Genomic DNA, 19408 nt, shown 5'->3' on the forward strand with positions numbered 1-19408 from the left:
TTTATTTTTAAATTAAATGTTACAAAAATAATTACATCTAAGTATAAAGATAATATTTATCTTTTGGTAAATCGCCAAAGTTTGAGAAAGTAGGGTTGTGGTTAAGCCATAAAGAAGATATGAAAATATAATTCAATCTCAATATGTAGTTTTAAAATGAAATGCTTATGCCGTCACACTTGTTTTATTTCATAGTAACACATTTTGAAAACATTCCAGCCGGTCATTAGTGTATATAGTATTGATTTTTATCAATATTGATCTCAACCTGTTTGATATCTTAAGAAAACATTTTAATATACATTTCATTCGCATTTACCCGCAGCCACCCAATGTGGATTTTACCTTCCGATAGTAGAATAAGCAAATTCTTCGCGTAATTATGTCTGTTCATTAAATCGGTAACAAAATTAACTAATAACTTTTGCCTGGGGCTGTGTATATTTTCGATATTTTCCAGGAGCTAAAAGCGCTATTGACGAAGAGTAATTTTTAATTCTTTCCTAAAACTCTTTTTACATAAACACATAGTTCGAACAGCAAACAATATTGGTCCATTTCTTAATAATAATAAGGTTTATTTATGAACAAATTTGTATTAGGTATTATGATCTCGGATTTTGTTTCTTTGTCATTAATTTTACGCTTTCGGATCAACTATTTTGTGCATTAAATTAAATTGTCTATAAGTTAGTTACTATATGGGTGTTAGTTTTTAAACAATTTGTATTATTTAGTGAAATATGAAAATGTTCTCACATATGAAATTATTATATTTATTTTAATATAATATGTGTCTAAACTGATAAGTGACTAGACTTAGAAATTGTTTGTTCATTTGTAAAAAATTTCGAATTTTATTTGTAGCTTTGATATCATTGTAAATATCATAAATTTAATTACAGTTTTACTTTATTTAATTACAGTTTTACTTTATTGAGTCAATGAGTGTTGAATGGTCTATGCTTACAGAAATTTGATGTAAAGGTTTAGTTGAGTGCGGTATATTTTAAATTTTTAAGTTTTTATTTATTTAAGAGTTTGTTTTAATAGTACAAAAAGAGATTCTTTACTCAATTCCAACCTTTACAACAATTTGCAACTTCTTGAATATTATATCAATTATAGGATTGTATTCAAAGTACATAAAACTATATTTTTGTAGCCTTTCCTAATATTATATTTGTGTTGACGATATAATATGGTTAATTTATCGGTAATAATAGTCAAAAGCGTCCGTTTCTCGACGAGTGCCTTACAGCGGACTGCGGGTTACGTTGCTTGTGTAGGACGCTGTGACTGTGACCATTCAGAAATAAATGACACTATTACCAAATATATTGTCTTACTTTATTTAGCGTATATTTCCGCGCAGATCGTAAAATTCATTCGAGAAAAGGCTTATTTGGGTTATCTGTTTTGCCTTTTGGCTGTGTCGTGATAAATCTAATTACCCAATCATACATAAATATAGTCACGTCTATATCCTTACGAGGCAGACAGAGCAAATAGTCTGGAAAAGACTGACAGGCCAGATACAGCTGAATGAATAATGAAATGCGAATCAAGTGACAGGATGCTAGCCCATTAGTCGCCTTTTACGACATTCATGGGAAGATTTGGAGTGTTCCTATTCTCAAGCTAAGGAAACATGGAAACTATAGCTGACAAATCAGGAAAACTTTTTTATATGATTTGATTAACATGATTTGGTGACCCATATCCTGTATTCGGTCCTATAAAAGCTTTAACCCCCTTAAGTTATATGACGATATTTTATTTAATTTGAAAGATAATAAAAAAAATAAATATTCTGTGGAAATTTCAAGAGTCTACCTGTTACCGTTAGTAATACTGAGAACAAACATTATGATATAAACACATTGTAAGCCCCCTCTAATATTCCATCTATTTTTTTAATATTTCTAGTAAGTATTTGTTGTTGTATCGGCAACGGAAATATAATTCTTTTGTATAAATTTCAACTTTCTCGCTATCACGGTTTATGAGATAGTGACGGACAGATGAACGGACTAACAGCGGAGGCTAAGAAATATGGTCCCGTTTGAGGTATATAACCCTAAAAAGCAAAAGCAATACGAAGTATTGAAGAATTTTCTACCAATCCCGATAATAATTTGTGTATCTGGTAACACCCCACCAAAATGTCACTTCGTATGGCGGTGCGTCCCTTTTTTGCTAATCATTCTCGTATTTGGGCAAATTATTCATTATTTTTATCTAAACAAACTACTTTGACCCATCAGATAAGTTATAAATTTAAACTTGCTGAGGCCCGGCAAGTATTGGTAAGTTACTGTAATTACAATCTTTCGTAGAACACAACTTTATACCGTGCTTTGTATAATGTAGTTTTAAGTGTATCGTTTTGATTTGACTCCAATTAATTATAAAAAGATGACCAACGTTCGTTTAATCCTAAAATTGTACTGTAATAATTTATTGATGTTATCAGTGTTATCGTTTTATAACCTTATTTAATAGGTACCTATTCTAGACAGGCAAGGAGGTATGTTGGTTTATTTGTTACCCACCAAAATCCAAAATAAGTACATTATCTAGGTTCAAAATATAGGTTTTTATTTATTATTGAACATATTATTCAACAGCTTATACATATATATTTCTATTGTGCTCAGTTATCAGTAACATACATACTTTATAATCACGTCTGTGTCCCTTGCGGGGCAGACAGAGCTAGCAATCTTGAAAAGACTGAAATACCAAAATTTTGCACACTGAATAGCACTATTTAACATATTTAGGTACTATTAACTATTACTCTCTAGAAGCCCAGGTTGATTGGGCGAGTTAAGTTTTAACACAAAACAACTGTCATCTGACCTCAGCAGGAAACCTAACCCTTATCCGAACCCCTGTTTCCACTGTGATCTACTGGTCAAATCCATCAATTATCATTTTAATTTCTCAATTCATCATGGTTACTCATTGTGACTCATTTTCAGACCAAAGTGGCTGTGTCTTCATATGCATACTAAGCATTTTTTTTGGGACACCTTATCAATTTGATCACAAATGCTTTCAATCTCAACATTACATCCATATACATTAAACTGTATCTATAGACAGACATTTGATTATGTTTGTTCGAGAGTTCTATTTATCTTTGAGTGGATGATTAGCAGAAAATATCATGTAAATGGTGCCCTTAAAATGAAAATACCTTTTTTTTTAATCCATACAGTAGTGGTCTTTCAGTCTTTTCAAGAGTGTTGGCCCTTTCTACCCTACAACGGATAAAGGCTTAACTATATTTTATTATTATATTCTTTAAGTTGAAAAAAAATTTGAATGACTCAAAGAAAATCGACTAGGTATTTATATGTATAAATTTATAATCGAATGAATCCCTTCTAACCTTACATTCTAGAACTAAGTACCTAGTTCACCTTGTATAAGATAAGTACTCGTGGCGTCTCATATTGTATATCAATGAAACAGTTTGCTTTTATTTATTCGTGGTTTGCTCTCGATAAAAACGATTTCGTCATGATGAGATACAGACTACGATATGATGCCTCTCCCAACCGCTGCGGTAATTATTTTCAGGAATCCCTAGATAACCTTCTTAGGATCACTTCATTGTTTGCAACAAGACCTTTTTTTCTAAACCGTGCAGAGGTATTATTTTACAAATATATTTCGACGATCTTTTTAAATACGAAAACAAGCGAACGCAATAAAAAAAAATACCGTAAAGGTACCTATATCGCATATTTTGAGATTTTACAAGGAAGATCGAATATTACCTTCCAATCGGCCAAAAATCAAGAAAATTGGCAAGAAGCAGCCTGCTTCAAGTAGTATATTAACTCACAGCAAATGTTTTTTACAAAGCCTATCAAGTTATTATAAAAAAATGTCTTTTGAAAAGTGTTTGCTCTGTCTGTATCTGTGTATGTGCATGGATTCTTTTTTTCTGTATGAAGGGATAGTCTTTTAATGGTTATTCGCCTCTAGATATCAAACTCATCATTAACGAGTCACTACACTCAATCATATGACACTGCTTGCATCGCGTTAGTACCGTCAGTATCGTCCATACATCCTGTACGCGCGTATCGCCTTGCATTCAGCGATTTAAAACTTTTCCTTTCTACGTCTCTGTACGGTAAGCATTAACGCAACCAATTTGATTACACGTTACGTTATAATTTACGTAATTACTCATGTTTACGTACAATTAATAATAAATTTGATAATGGTTAAGTAATGCCTAATAGATAGCAAGTATTATTTTCGTTATTCTGGAAAACTTAGATGTTTTTTTTTCTCGCGTCAATAACTTTCTGGGAAATCTTACTTATCTTAATTTCGGGAAAACTTAGATGTTTTTATTCTCGCGTCCATAACTTTCTGGGAAATCTTACTTATCTTAATTTCGGGAAAACACGCCATATACCTACTGGGGTATTTTTGGGTACCTACCTTTATCACGAGCTATTATAAACTAGCTGCTATAGAAGTCTGTTGGTGGTACGAACCAATCACTTTCACCGGCGCAGAATTCGTTTGATTATTTTAAAAAAAGTAAAAAAAATAATTTATCCTCCTTTAAACATGACCATAAACAACTAAAAAGACAAACATGTGTCACACTGCCATCAAATTTGCATGGAATAAAAATGAACGAAGACTTCATATCGTCCGTTTGCAAATGGTGCGGCCAATACGACTGCTCGTGCGACAGCCCGGTTTGTTTTCCAGCGTGCTTTATAAGACGGTGTCGTGTTGGCGGCCGGCCAGTCTGTTAGCGGCCCTCGCCATGGAGTGTGTGTATTTAGTGTATGTGTGTGTGTTGTTTCAGTGCGTGTGCGCGTCTACGTCGTCCGCGCCGAGGACCATGAGTTTCGAGTACCCCGAGGCGAGGAGGGATGAAACGGTCGTGGACGACTATCATGGGACTCTGGTATGTTTTATTGTACTTGATATTGAAGACAGTATTTAAGTGTATGTGTCCGTGGTTGCAAAAATTTAAATGAAAGCAGATATATGCAGTATCTCCTTGTAATCAGATAACAAATACGCAGATTGTATAGGCATTATTTCAATAAAATGCCTCGAAACAATATAGATTGCTTTATCAATGCGAAAGATAGAAATATTTACTATTTATTTTTAGATTATAAATATTATAGATTAGATATTTATAAATTTTCACTGCAGGGCACAGCCCTTAGTAGATTTAGAGCAGTCGGAATATCAACAAACTATTATATGTCATAATTACATGCGTTCTAAACTTAAGAACAACATTGAAAGTGACCACAATTCTTATAGTACTCTCAAGCGGTTGCACATATTACCTACATGAACCTAGATTCACTGATGATTTAATACGTTAATTTGATGCGTTGTTTACGAATGCCCGTCACAATCAGTGATAATGGAAGGACTTGTGAGGACCACGCTTATTAAGTGTCAATTCAACAAGATGAGAGAACAAGAAAATATTTTGCTTACATTTCCTGTCTAGTAACTTTAAGCAAGAAAAGCAATATGAGATTAAATGAATTCATATCAATGAATAGTGTAACCAAAATCCAAGCTGGATTAGGTTGCCCTGTAAAGTGGCAAAGATTGAAGAAGAAGAAGAAAAGACAAGAAAGAAGCCGCTTCATTTATTTATCTTTTTAATTTAAAAAATATAAAATTTAAAAAGTTTATTTACTGGTTTCAAAATACATCGTGTATCGGAATGAAGATAAATCTTTATTCAATGAGCATATTATTAAAAAATTAAGAAGTGTCAAATTAAATAAGGCTAGACTAGGGCGAAAAGTCACTGTGTTCACATGCTTACGATCTGTTTATAATAGATGATTAGATCGCTACTACATACATACATAAAATCGTTCATGCAAGCTCGTTAGTTTCGATACTAACAAGCGGTAAAATTGAATAAGAAACTGTATCCATTTTTTTAAATATTTGCTTCAAAGAAAGTAACTACCGTCTGTCTATTAATAAGACGTGTTTAAAATAGGCACGTGAAGATTAGTATGATCTGTTATGCTGTAATTGATCGCATCAATTTTTCAATTGACGTAACAATTATCAAGGGAATGCTTCCGCTATCGATTGTTATGACTGACGATCGTCAATTGATCGATATGGAAGTGTAAGTCATTGTTCACATTGCGTTATTGTCAGCTGGACATTGTAAGCAATGTTGTTGCGAGAAATATGTTTTCTCATTCTCAGCTTAATGCAAAGTTGTGATAAAATCGATTGTTTTTGATAGTTATAAATAACACAATTTTAGTTTAATATTTAATTAAACTAAGTTGGCACAGTTTTTGATTCTACAAAATACCTTATAATTATCTTTGCGTGTTTTTTGTTGCACATAGGCTGGGATCCGCTAAAAACAAATGTAATTTGAAGAATTCTAATAGTGTGTATCGTTAAGAAATTATCTGCCCAATAAGTTTATGTAACGTTCATTGATTTAATTAATAATATTTATTTCTAAATTACATACTCATCTGATATTAGTCACTATTGTGCTTAATAGGCATGCAAACTCATTTAACTGAAATACATAGGTAATGAGTTAATTTTATTCACCATTGTCTTTCACAATAAACATCTGTTATTAGTTTATTACATACCTAGTGACATAGTCCACTAAGACGTAAGTTTGTTGACTAATTATAAAGTTATTAGCTCTGTACACATGACACAAAAATTTGAAAAAGAAATGCTCCTTCTATTTTTGAAGTCGGTTAAGAAATAAATGACACTGCGTCCATTCTCCATTCGAAAATGGCGTTAGGTTTGATAAAGTGACTATAAAATTGGATGAAATCCATAGGATCTCACGGAATCTAATTGGTATTCTGATTGTAGAACATTTTTATTAACAGTCTTGTCCCGTAAGGAAAATAACGGTGGAAGCAAGGTTTGCGGTAAACGCCCGAGTATTTTGTTTTCTTAACCAGTTGTCCGGAGTCTCAACCTTGACGTAGAATCTATAGACCTTATTGACAGTCACATCTAAAACTTAGTCGTAATTTAGGGATGTTTTTACTATTTCATGATAAAAATTACAAACTTTACGGTCCTTTATAATTGCATAAATGCGTAGTCATGCAAGTTTACAAAAAACCCAGTTTAAATAACGTTTAGCAAAACAAAATTAAATTCTTGGCGTTACATGTTTTACTGAAGAGCAATTTGGTTCGCGGTACTAAAAATGAATTGTTGTTTGGTTTTTTGTTACTTCACACTTCTTGATTCCAAATTTGGGTTAAATTGTTATGAGAGTCAATGACAATCGCCCGTTTTTTGTATAACATAGTCACAACCCGATTTATGTTTTTTAAATAACAACTGAAATAGTTAATTAACTCCGGGTTGGATTCGGATGTAATTCACTTTATTTTTTATCCACAACAACATCATACAATGATAGAGAGGGTGCTGTGGAGGGTTGGTACCTTAACTAGATATCCTAACAATGTGTCTTAGTTCACCAGCACCCGTCATATGGCACGCACGACGCTGTTTTTACTGCACGAAAAACTACCGCTTTTTATTATGACGTAAAACGGGACAGCTTTAGATTTTCGCGCGATGAAGACGGGGTCGCGTACCATAACTACAGGGATAGGATTATTTTTTAACTAAAACACGTGAATCGCAATACTGTTTCAATTATATGCCCATAAAGGTTTAAAACTATACCCCGTTTTTTCGTAGTATTAAGCTTTACGCAACCAAAGCACAATGTAAAAAGAAACTGTTTAATTAGAAACTTATCTTTCCACAGATCAAAGACCCGTACCGCTGGCTAGAAGACCCTGATTCCAACGAGACCAAAGAGTTTATAGAGGCAGAGAACAAAATCACGCGGCCTTACCTAAACGCGTGCCCGGTAAAGGACGATATACACGAGCGGCTAACAGAACTATGGAACTATCCCAAGTACTCCTGTCCGTTCAGGAGGGGAGACAGATACTTTTTCTTCAAAAACACAGGCCTGCAAAACCAAAAGTGAGTTTTTTTTTATTTTTACTACTTTTCGACCAGTTTTTTTTTTAATCAACATACTGACAAAAATGTCATTCAGAAATCATGAGTCTACAGTGAAGTCTGAATGATTGTCAAGATTAATTTATTGAGTAGTATCCATGTAGCTTCGTCGGAAGAGATTTAATGAAGTTTTTCATTCATCATATGAAATAAAACTGCAGGCATATCAGGACCTATTGCCTATTTCAGAACAACTGATTAAAAAAGGGAATATTTTTTGAGGATTATAAACAGGAGCCTTATTCTAAATGGTTTGTTTTGAAAAACAAAATTTATCTTCAACTTGTAAGACTATTTTGTAAAGATTAAAAACTACTTAGCGATAAATTACCTACTTTTTGCTATTTTCCAGCAAGAGACAATTACAGATAAATGTTTGTATGTAAAAATTATTGTGCTTCCTTAATCTTCGTTGTTATTGTTCATCTAGTTATTAAAATGAATGATTTCATATTGTCTTCATGATTTGATGTGACACAAAGGTGCATGTAATTGCATGTGATTTGCACACGTGCTGAATAAAAACAACTTTTGAAAGACCAAAGGAAATTCAATAATACAAATTTGTTTTATTTATTGTTATTGTATAATCTAGTTTAACATTATTGTATAATATGTTAACCACGTTGTTACGTAAATAACTGGTTTACTGAATGTTTATTAACTAGATCCGATTAGCAATATTGCATGTTATTCATTTTGGAGATGTGCCGTGCGGTACCCGGCACCACAAGAAAAAAAAATAGGACCACTCCATCTCTTTTGTATAGTATCGTAAATGGCGACTGAGGGATAAGCTTATAAACTAAGGATTCTCCTTTAAGGCTATGGACTAGCAACCTTTATTCACAAACGTTGAAAGGCAATTCTAATCTCTCTCTTTCCACCATTCCATTTAACCTTAAGCTAGAAACAACATAGAGTTGCTAGCCAATCGTCTACAAGAGGAATCCTAAGTTTATAAGCCTATCTCTTAACTACTTTATAAGCCTATCTAACTCTAAATTAACTATAACTATACAAAGTAAGTTTGTGAGAGATTGGTGTCTGAACTAAACAGGGCTTGTATCTCAGTACACCAGCCTCTCCCCAAAAAGAGTACTTATACAACTAACGAATATGAATAAAATAAACATATAAAGTGTAACATTTATGGGAAAGGGATCCTAGGGTAGGATGAACATTGTTATATTGAATTCATCAACTAAAAGAACACTTCATGATTCCAAAGTGTGTGTCTGACCGTGTAACTCCCGTCTGCAGTGTACTGTACGTGCAAGACAGTTTGGACGGCGAGGCGCGCGTGTTCCTCGACCCGAACACGTTGTCAGAGGACGGCACCATCGCGCTGTCGGGCAGCCGCTTCACGGAAGATGGCGCCACTTTCGCGTACGGGCTGTCTGCCAGCGGGTCGGATTGGATAACAATACATCTGAAGGATGTTGCTACAGGTAAACAAATTCTACAATTTTCATGAAATTACTTAAATAGCAATGTCAGGCAGCCGCTTCACGGAAGATGGCGCCACGTTTTCACATTTTTTCCCCATGAATATCGTAAACTGCGACTAAAGGAAGGCTAATAAACTTGGTATTGTAGGCGATGGGCTAGCAACCTGACACTATTCGAATCTCAATTTCATCATAAAACCATACAGCTGTAGGTGGCCTGTTAGTCTATTTAACACTATTGGCTCTGTCTACCCCGCAACGGATATAGACGTGACGTCTGTATGTTTAAATATCATCATTATTTAAATTTTTATTCAATTTGGTTTCCAGGTAAAGACTACCCCGAAGTGTTAGAAAAAGTTAAGTTTGCTTCGATGTCATGGACAAAAGATCATAAAGGACTTTTTTATTCGGTAAGTATTTATATTCAACACCAATATAAAAAGAAGAATAGGACCACTCCATCTTCTCTCCAGGCTTATAAACTTGGAATTCTTCTTTTAGGAGATGGGCTAGCAACCTGTCCGAATTTGAATCTCAATTCCATCATTTAAGCCAAACAGCTGAACGTGGCATATCAGTCTTTTCAAGACTGATAAGCTCTGTCTACCCCGTTAGGTATAAAGTCGTGATTATATGTATGTAAGCATTTATAGGAAGCAATATACTGGAATAAGTGCTCTAATGTTAATAAAAAATATAAATACACCGTCACGCCGTGTATATGGAGAGGAGAGGACTATATTTCAGAACCAAATAGTACATGGAATTATAAACCACCTTTCCTTGGTCCTGGCTTAAGTCCCGGTTACATCCCCACCACTCCGGACCTATGACCTGAAAATTCAATTCTTTTCACTCATTAGTTTTGGACATTTCAATATCAATAAAAAATCGTGATATATTTTGGGTTCACAACATTGGTTGACGACAAATAAATTACTTAAGACTATGTATACTGCCGTTTCCAAAGCGTCAGTGCAAAAGATGCGGTAACAAACTGCACTGCAGCATTTTCTTCAACAACGTCAACTTCACAATTAACAAAACTTAGAATTGAAATGTGGACCTCCGTATCCTTGCAGGAGAACCCATACTGGATTATGTTTATACTACCAGTTGCCTGAATGTGCAGGTTTGTTCACGATGTTTAGGTAGTCTAACCGTAAGAGCATTGGACTCAAAAGCCAAGTTTAATTGTATTTACTTCCGCAGCGATACCCCGACCAAACGGGCAAGACCGACGGCTCTGAAACTGAGGTGAATCGCGACCAGAAACTCTGCTTTCATCGGCTGAACACACCACAGAAGGATGACGTCATCGTTGTAGAGTTCCCAGAAGAACCACTGTGGAGAATGTAAGTACGGTAAAACCCCCAATCATCGACACTTTAACGCACGAACTCTAGTATTTTTACAATATTTGTTTTATTTTTATTATTTTATCATATTTTGAAGTTTTGAGTAAAATTTTAGAGTATTTTGCATGATATATTAAAGTAGAAATGAATGTGATATAAAAATTTACAAGATATACCAATATAGATTTATGGTATTTTTGGCCTAATATTTGACTGCAGAAATCCATTTACCGACAACCGGTTTTCGACATGTTCCAATAATCGAGATCTAGTAATCGACATGTTCTATTTATGGACACCCAATATTTAACGGTTTATTAATCGTGCAACCAGCCTAAAATTTTCAAATGGTAGCTTTAAACCGAAAAAACTTATGAGCAATAAACCTTACTCACCTCCTTAGTGATTTCGCTTATAAAACTGGCTTTCCGTTAAAAACTTCTGCCGGTCGATATTTAAAGCTCCACCATTTTTATCAAAATAACCGAATGTAGAAAGTGACACTTGCAATGAGAGCTGGATGAACCATGTCTATAACCTATGCTTCGTTTACGTTCAAATACACAACATTAGTATATCCTTTTTTTATTTTACTTCTTATGTGTCGATCATTGGTGGTCTGTCGGACATTGGGTACTTTACGTTAGTCATTGTAAACTTTATTTTAAAAAGTTTGTTTCTTAACTGGCAGGTATAGTGAGAGTAAAAAGGAGGAGGCGTGGTGATGTTATTTCTCTCTCTCTCTCTCTCTCATTAAGATGAGATGCGATAGATGCGTGTTCCCATTTGCACCCTCCGCCACTAATGCCACAGTGCTTTGGGGCTTGTGGTCCTTTGTATATTGTTAGGGAAAAAGCTCGAAATGTACCAGTATATTTTCCTTTAATAAAATAACAATGTTTGTTGTTTTATGAGATGTAAACAATTATCATTTGCTTCTACTACCGCATATGCTACTTATCAGAGTTGTAATTCTAAGCATACTAAATATGGGATCTGGACAAAGAATGGGTCTTTGAGTGTTTTTTTAAATAATACTATAAAATTGTTTGTTCAAAATGTTTTGCTTTATACAATTAAAAGAACGTACTTAAATGAAATCAATTTCTTACTTCAAATACTGAGAAAATTAAATTTGTTAAATACAAAGTTATTATGGCCATTCTGAATCTGCAAATAATATTGGTTGTGAGTTTGGCAAATGTTTATCTAATTTAATTAATATTGTTAATTTAGATTTTAATTTAGTTTTTTATATCTTGACGACAAGTTGTTACAAAACGACCGAGTCACTTACAAACCTTCCAAATGTAACTGACTCGTTTGTTCCAATATTTGAAACTAACCGCAACCATGTTTCAAACTCTTTTCTAAGTAAAGTACAGTTGCCTGCAGAGAAACATGAAATAAACCAAAACAAAAGGGAGAACAAGGTTCTCTGCAAACCCTAAATTAGTTTAAATGTTAACACCTCATTTTAGAAATAATTTGAAATTAACCAAAACAAAAGGGAGAACAAGTTTCTCTGCAAACCCAAAATTAGTTTAAATGTTAACACCTCATTTTAGAAATAATTTGAAGCTGTAAAATTTGGGTCAGGTTTCCTTTATTTACGCATTTAGCCGTGCAAATTGGTTTGGGGTGTGAGCCTAGTTTATGCAAAGTTTTGACTAACATTCGCTTGTCTACAGTGACATCCAAACAAACCTAAGGCAATGCGAGAGCAGGAAAGCGTACGTATTTCGTCTAACTGTACGAGTTTAGTAGATTTATGAAGTTTTTACTATGAAACACCATTTTGAACAAACAATTTTATAGAGGTATCTCGTTTCATAATAGATGGTAGAATGCATCGCAATTTTTTTTTTGTTTTACGTATTGTTTTGTTTTATATTTCACAGATTTAAATAAAACATTAGTAATTTAGGTCAGTTATTATTTGGGAAATTTGGAGATTAAACTGTAGATTATTGAATTATTGTTTTTATATCCGAAAATACATGTAAAGCGTGATTTTATATATGTGTATGTAATACATGTAGAATTTGCGTCGATCACATTTGAAAAGTCATACTATTAATGTTCCTTCCAAGATTGCAGTTTCACCATGGAACCCAGGTGTCGTCCAACCAGGATTTAAGCTTCTTTGTTAATGAATTTTCAAGTGTCTTTGATTTATTCATTATATATAGCAGCTTAAAGCTTGTTTATTATTAGTGCACTTGTGTTTTAAAATATTCCAGTCGATTTTTAAAAGTGTTCACACTTTTAACACATCACTGTTTAAATGTCTAGTTTCTGAAGTAATGTTTAATTCATTCTGCTTTATAATTGAAAATTATTATCCACAGCGGCGCAGAAGTGACCGACTGCGGTAAATACCTGATCGTGACCCCCGTGAGGGACTGCCGCGACAACCTGTTGTTCTTCGCTGAGCTCAACGACTACAACGTGACCGGCAAGCTGCCTCTAACGCAGATTGTGCACAAATTCGAAGCAGACTATGAGGTTAGAATTGTGGATTTTGAGGCAGGTACATTATAGATGTACTGTCTATAGACTCGACAAAGTGATCCCGCTGTAAAACCTGCTGTTCGTTGCCGGGTTCAACTTAAAATGAAATCACAAGAGTGGGCAGCACTCAATGTGAAAAAAATACTTTGATTTGTTTTACAGCTCGTTTAGTATTGATACTTATTACACCCTATGTCTACTGGATTATGGGCTTCGTCATTTTGTTAGTTACATGATTGAAGTTTGATTGGCTGAAGAATACAATTAAAAATAACTGTGATGAACGAAAGAGCGAATCGAGACAGGCCTGTGTGGCGTCTTATGTGGCGTCAAACCATACATATGTCAGTTATCACCAAATAATTGCTATCCTTCGAAACTACGTCAAAAAATTTAATTTGAAGTTTGTAACATTGCTAACATTAGCAATGTTACAAACTTCTATGTCTAAACTGTAATTTAATAAGAAAAAGTAAAACGTAAAATAGTAAACGTTTTGAAAGTTAATCTGTCTCTTCTAACTCAATCGCAAATATTATAATAATTTTAGCAAATTTCCTAATAATGCAAAATAAACATCTGTGTTATTTCTTTTTCAGTACATAACCAACGAGGGTTCCGTATGCATATTTCGGACTAACAAGAACGCCCCCAACTACCGTCTCATCAAGATCGACCTGCGACATCCTCACGAAGACAACTGGCAGACATTGATCCCGGAACACCCCACCGATGTCCTGGACTGGGCCTCCGCCGTCGACGGTGACAAACTGGTCATACACTATGTTAGAGATGTCAAGGTGAGTCAAATATCGAATTCCATATGTAGGGGACTAAGGAAGGACTCAGGATTTGCCAACACTGCTGACACACAAAGCCACTGATGCTTGATCTATTCTGAAAAAAGGAAACCCTACCCAAATTTTACAGTTATGTCTAAAATGAGGTGTTAACATTTAAACTAATTTAGGGTTTGCAGAGAAACTAGATCTCCCTTTTGTTTTGGTTTCTTTCATGTTACTTACTTAGAAGTGAGTTTGAAACATGGTTGCGGTTGGTTTCGAAAATTGGAACAAACATGTTAGTTACATTTGGTATGTAAATATAAGTAACTTGGTCGTAAAGAAACAATTTATCGTCAAGATATAAAAAATCGATACTTGTTTTTCCAGAGTGTTCTACAACTGCACAGTGCAGAAACAGGCGATATGATTCAAACGTTTGACCTACCAGTGGGGTCAGTGGTGGGATTCTCCGGCAAGAAGGAGCAGACGGAGATCTTCTACCACTTCATGTCGTTCCTAACTCCTGGTGTTATATATCACGTGGACCTTAGCAAGAAGCCATATGACCCCACGGTTAGTTAACTCAGATGTTTTTAATTCCGTGAAAACTGCGACAAATCTTTTTATCGTGTAGGTGAGTATTATAGTAATGAGATTCCTCGGCATGAAGGAGATCGTAAAACTTCAAAAAAAAAGCTTTTCGAACGCACGCTTGGTCAGTTTAAACAATGCATAACGGAAGTACGTTGAGTGTTTTGGGGTCAGTGGTGGGATTCTTCGGCAAGAAGAAGTAAACGGAGATCTTCCATCTCACCCCTGTGTAGCATATGCGACTGCTATAGCTATAGATTAGTAAGATCTGAAAATTTAACTGAAATACTCTGTGACAACAGAATATTTTCAATTACATTGTGTTCTATATTTTTTTTAATGAAAAACAGTTATTCTTTTATTAATATATTATTTCTGTTTTTACAGAAGAAACTTGTGAAAAATGCAAGTTGAACCTGAATCGTAATTACCAATAATGATAAGTTGCTAATTGAGACTATTGATAGTATGTTAATTAGCAATACATTCATTTCATTTAATTCGCCGCATGTATGTGTATACTAAGCTGTCATAGATTCAGTTATTTTCCCATTATTTAGTTATTTAAATTCATTAGTTTAAAAATATGAGTAAGTTATAAGCATTTACTACTGTAAATTTACAAGAAAAAAAATATATTGAGTTTTTACAAGAAAGGCAGGTTCCAGAGAAATTTACTATCGGAAGTATAATTTTTTTTTTTACAATATTGATGTAAATGTAACATTTGCAGGTATTCAGGGAGGTCAAAGTGAAAGGGTTCGACGGGTCGCAGTACGAGGCTAAACAAGTATTCTACTCTAGCAAAGACGGCACTAAAGTTCCTATGTTTATAGTATCCAAGAAGGTTGGTGATTTTTCAATAATTCAAATTTTACACTAATTTAGTATGTGATGTACTAATAATTCCGTATTGTCGATCTATATAGGGGCGATTTTTTTTTATTTAATTTCTGTCTGTCGATAATATTTTTTAAATCACGCGAAAACTTTTGCTCTGGTTTTGATGCAGTGTCAGATGTGTATGGCTCGAACCATCTTACTTAAAAACTGGTACACAACAATTTTCAGATTTATAGTGGATGAAGTCACGTCAATAGCTAGATTCCCTACTAATATTATAAATGCGAAAACAAATGAAATAGAATTGGAGGAAGAACATATGCAACTTTTTATTGCGAAAAAAGGAACCCGGTGGAAGTAGCAGGCAACAGTTAGCAAAATAATCAAATAGTATAATTTCCAGGATCTACCGCGTGACGGTTCGAACCCGGCGCTGGTGTACGGCTACGGCGGGTTCAACATCAACATCCAGCCGAGCTTCAGCGTCACGCGCGTCGTCTTTATGCAACACTTCAACGGAGTCGTCGCTATACCCAACATTCGCGGAGGGGGGTAAGGAACATCATCCCACTATCACACCACCTCTCATGGCTCGAGCAACCTTCCGTAGTGTTCGTCTCTAGCAGCGCACCCTTTTTCGGCTCCCTACACGATATCTGTAGTGTCCCTTTAGTTCTGCAGTTTAGATTATTCACCCTCTGTTGTAGTGGGGACTGATCGGTTCGTACCGTAACAAATCAAGCTTCGGCGTCATCTTAATTGAGCTGTTAAACGGCGTCGTCGCTACGCCCAACATTCGGGGAGACGAGTCAGTCACATCGCTAAGATTTTACCCGGAAGATATGTTTATATTGAAGTGTACTTTTTTGAGTTTGTGTCCAGTACGCTGCGACCTGAATTACGACGAACCTTACGTTTGGACTTTGGTAAATTAGAGTTATATCAACAAAGTGTAACAATTTTAATTTGGTTTAAAATTGTTATAGAGGGTAAGTGCAAGTATTACTCGATCAAACGCGTCGAGCAAGTTAACGCTTGCATTAGTGCCATCGCGTTACCACTAGGTGGCGCTGATTAAATCACATACAAATTCGCGTTTACTTCATCGTCGCATTTGATCGAGTAAAACTCGCACTAACCCCTGGGGTCTTCTGGCACAAACAACCTCGTAGTTATCGATCGAAACTGTTTTTTGACAAAGTCATTTAATTTTTTAAACTTTTTAAACCACTATCATAAAAACGATCCTAAACATTTGATATTTAAATCCTTCCAGAGAGTACGGCGAGCGGTGGCACAACGCCGGTCGTCTGCTGAACAAGCAGAACGTATTCGACGACTTCCAAGCGGCGGCAGAGTATCTCATCGCTGAGAAATACACCAAGCCTTCCCTCATCACCATACAGGGAGGGTCTAACGGGGGGCTGTTAGTGGCCGCTTGTATCAATCAGAGACCGGATTTGTATGGAGCGGCCATCGTGCAGGTCGGGTGAGTAACTTTGTATATATACTGTTAATAATGTTAATGACTCAGGTTCTGAGCCGAGTGCCTCATCGCTGAGAAATACACGAAGCCTTCCATCATCGCTATATCATAATATGTACTATGCGGAGGGTCTGACAAAAGGTGCAAGTCGCCGCTTGTATCAATCAGATGGCGAATTTTTATGGAGCAACCATTGTGAGCAACTTTGTCTAGTCTAAGGTTCTAAGCGATTCACTAAGCTTTTCATAAAAGCAAATACGATGAAGCGAAACATTGAAATTTCAACTTTATTGGAGTTCAAACTTCCAGATCTTGACGTGTAACTATGAGCCGTCTGATGATATGTCTGACACTTAGGTTAAAAACTGACACCCCATCCTTGTTGTCAAAGGCGCATCTCTGATTCCTCCTGACGCCAAAAGGAATAAGGAAATAAACAAGCGATGTAATAAATTCAAATGGTCCTTTAACACCACAAAGAAGACATTTCAAACAATATAAATAAATCAATAAATAATCCTTTGCAGAGTGCTAGACATGCTGCGGTTCCAGAAGTTCACGATCGGACACGCGTGGACGTCGGACTACGGCAGCTCCGACAACGAGACGCAGTTCCGCAACCTCATCAAATACAGTCCGCTGCACAACATACACGTGCCAGATGATGGTGAATAGACAAGTTTTACTAGTTCATTTTAGAAAATACGTGTTGTTTGTTTAGAAAAGTGGAATGTTGATTGTTAAAAAAAAGAACAAAATGTGTAAAAAATCTATTTCGCTATTCTCTAAGGGGGAGGTTGGCGAATAAAATTAATTTTAGACTATGAGTGCAAGTTCAATTAAAGACTATCTGTTGTATGTTTATATACAAATCATTCAAACAGTATATAGTGCCGTGTGTTCCAGGCACCAATGAAAAAAGAATAGGATCACTCCATCTCTTTCCCATGGATGTCGTAAAAGGCGACTAAGGGATAGGCTGACATAATTGGGATTCTTTTTTTTTTAGGCGATGGGCTAGCAACCTGTCACTATTTGAATCTCAATTCTATCATAAAGCCAAATAGCTGAACGTGGCCATTCAGTCTTCAAGACTGTTGGCTCTGTCTACCCCGCAAGGGATATAGACGTGACAATATGTATGTTTGTTTGTAGTATATACTGCATTAAAATCCTTTTGGTGTTTTAAAATATAGCTTTGAAACAGTCACTAGGCAGGTGACAACTTTGTTTTATACTATGATACTGTATATATCCAGAGAGACCGGAATACCCCGCGACGTTAGTCCTGACGGCGGACCACGACGACCGCGTGGTGCCGCTGCACTCGCTCAAGTTCATCGCGGCGCTGCAGCACGCGGCCAGAAACTCGAGGCAGAAGCGACCTCTGTTGGCGAGAGTAGACACTAAGGCCGGACATGGAGGTGGCAAACCTACTACTAAAATTGTAAGTACGCTATATTTTGTACTTCTTTGTGCAAGTTGAAGTTCTGCGCAGTGAGACATTCGCGACAGAAGAGAGTTCAACTGGCGCTAATGAAAGAAACTGTATTAATGATTAGTCTAAGAGTTAACCGAAGCTTTTCTCACTTTAGTTTTACTGAGAAACTTAACGTTTCTCGTCCATCATTTTAGAAACGCACTTAAGTGCGACAATATACTCTAGATATATTGAATCTAGAGTTTACCGAAGCTTTTCTCACTTTAATTTTACTGAGAAACTTAACGTTTCTCGGCCATCATTTTAGAAACGCACTTAAGTGCGACAATATACTCAAGATATATTTATTTGTTGACAGATTGACGAGAACACGGACATCTTGTGTTTCATGACGCAGGCGCTGGGCCTCAAGTTTGTAAAGTGAACGCACCGCCATACTCTACACGCAACGAAATAGTATTAATGACTGAGATGCAATTAGTATTATGTAAATACGAGTACCAACCACAGCCTGGTAAAGATTACCTCGGGTCTCCGCGAAGACTGGTGATATTGTTACGCATTGCTACTATTTTTTATTATAATAATAAAACTCTGTTTTTATTTTTACGTTCGTTTTTGTCCATAATTTACTCTAGGCAATTCCATAATAGATTACTTTTACTGGCACAGTTGAGAAGAAGCAGTGTAAAATATCTATAGTTACATGATCAATATTTCTATGCAATACTATCGCCGACAGTATCGTTAGTCTGATAATTATCACGGTTAGATACAATTAGTTTTTTCCAATAGTATTGCAACAAAACTAGGGCCAACAGTCATGAAAAGACTCAAAGACAAAGTTCAGCTGTTTG

General features: G+C 35.4%; 1 protein-coding gene across 2 annotated transcripts; it reads left to right on the forward strand.

Annotated features, from left to right (window-relative positions):
• Positions 1-2159: 2159 nt before the first annotated feature.
• Positions 2160-19158, forward strand: LOC106133493 (prolyl endopeptidase). Of its 2 annotated transcripts, none has more exons than XM_060948075.1 (15): positions 2160-2309; positions 4850-4951; positions 7817-8040; positions 9343-9530; positions 9861-9943; positions 10746-10888; positions 13243-13399; positions 14005-14205; positions 14578-14763; positions 15515-15628; positions 16028-16176; positions 16901-17113; positions 17638-17777; positions 18370-18557; positions 18910-19158. In XM_060948075.1, the coding sequence occupies exons 1-15, from the start codon at positions 2166-2168 to the stop codon at positions 18973-18975; spliced, it is 2298 nt and encodes a 765-aa protein (XP_060804058.1). In that variant the 5' UTR covers positions 2160-2165; the 3' UTR covers positions 18976-19158. The 2 variants fall into 2 exon arrangements, with proteins under 2 accessions (XP_060804058.1, XP_060804059.1); XM_060948076.1 differs by lacking the exon at positions 2160-2309 and adding an exon at positions 4010-4153.
• Positions 19159-19408: the final 250 nt, after the last annotated feature.

Source organism: Amyelois transitella, chromosome 3, assembly GCF_032362555.1.
Source record: "Amyelois transitella isolate CPQ chromosome 3, ilAmyTran1.1, whole genome shotgun sequence".
Classification (NCBI taxonomy): domain Eukaryota; kingdom Metazoa; phylum Arthropoda; class Insecta; order Lepidoptera; family Pyralidae; genus Amyelois; species Amyelois transitella.

Bases quoted from the DNA above. Each gene is read 5' to 3' on its own strand.
- LOC106133493 (XM_060948075.1), top strand. From the start codon at position 2,166: ATGTCACTTCGTATGGCGGTGCGTCCCTTTTTTGCTAATCATTCTCGT. The intron at 4,952-7,816 runs GTATGTTTTATT...ATCTTTCCACAG, and splicing joins ACGACTATCATGGGACTCTG to ATCAAAGACCCGTACCGCTG. The intron at 9,531-9,860 runs GTAAACAAATTC...TTTGGTTTCCAG, and splicing joins TCTGAAGGATGTTGCTACAG to GTAAAGACTACCCCGAAGTG.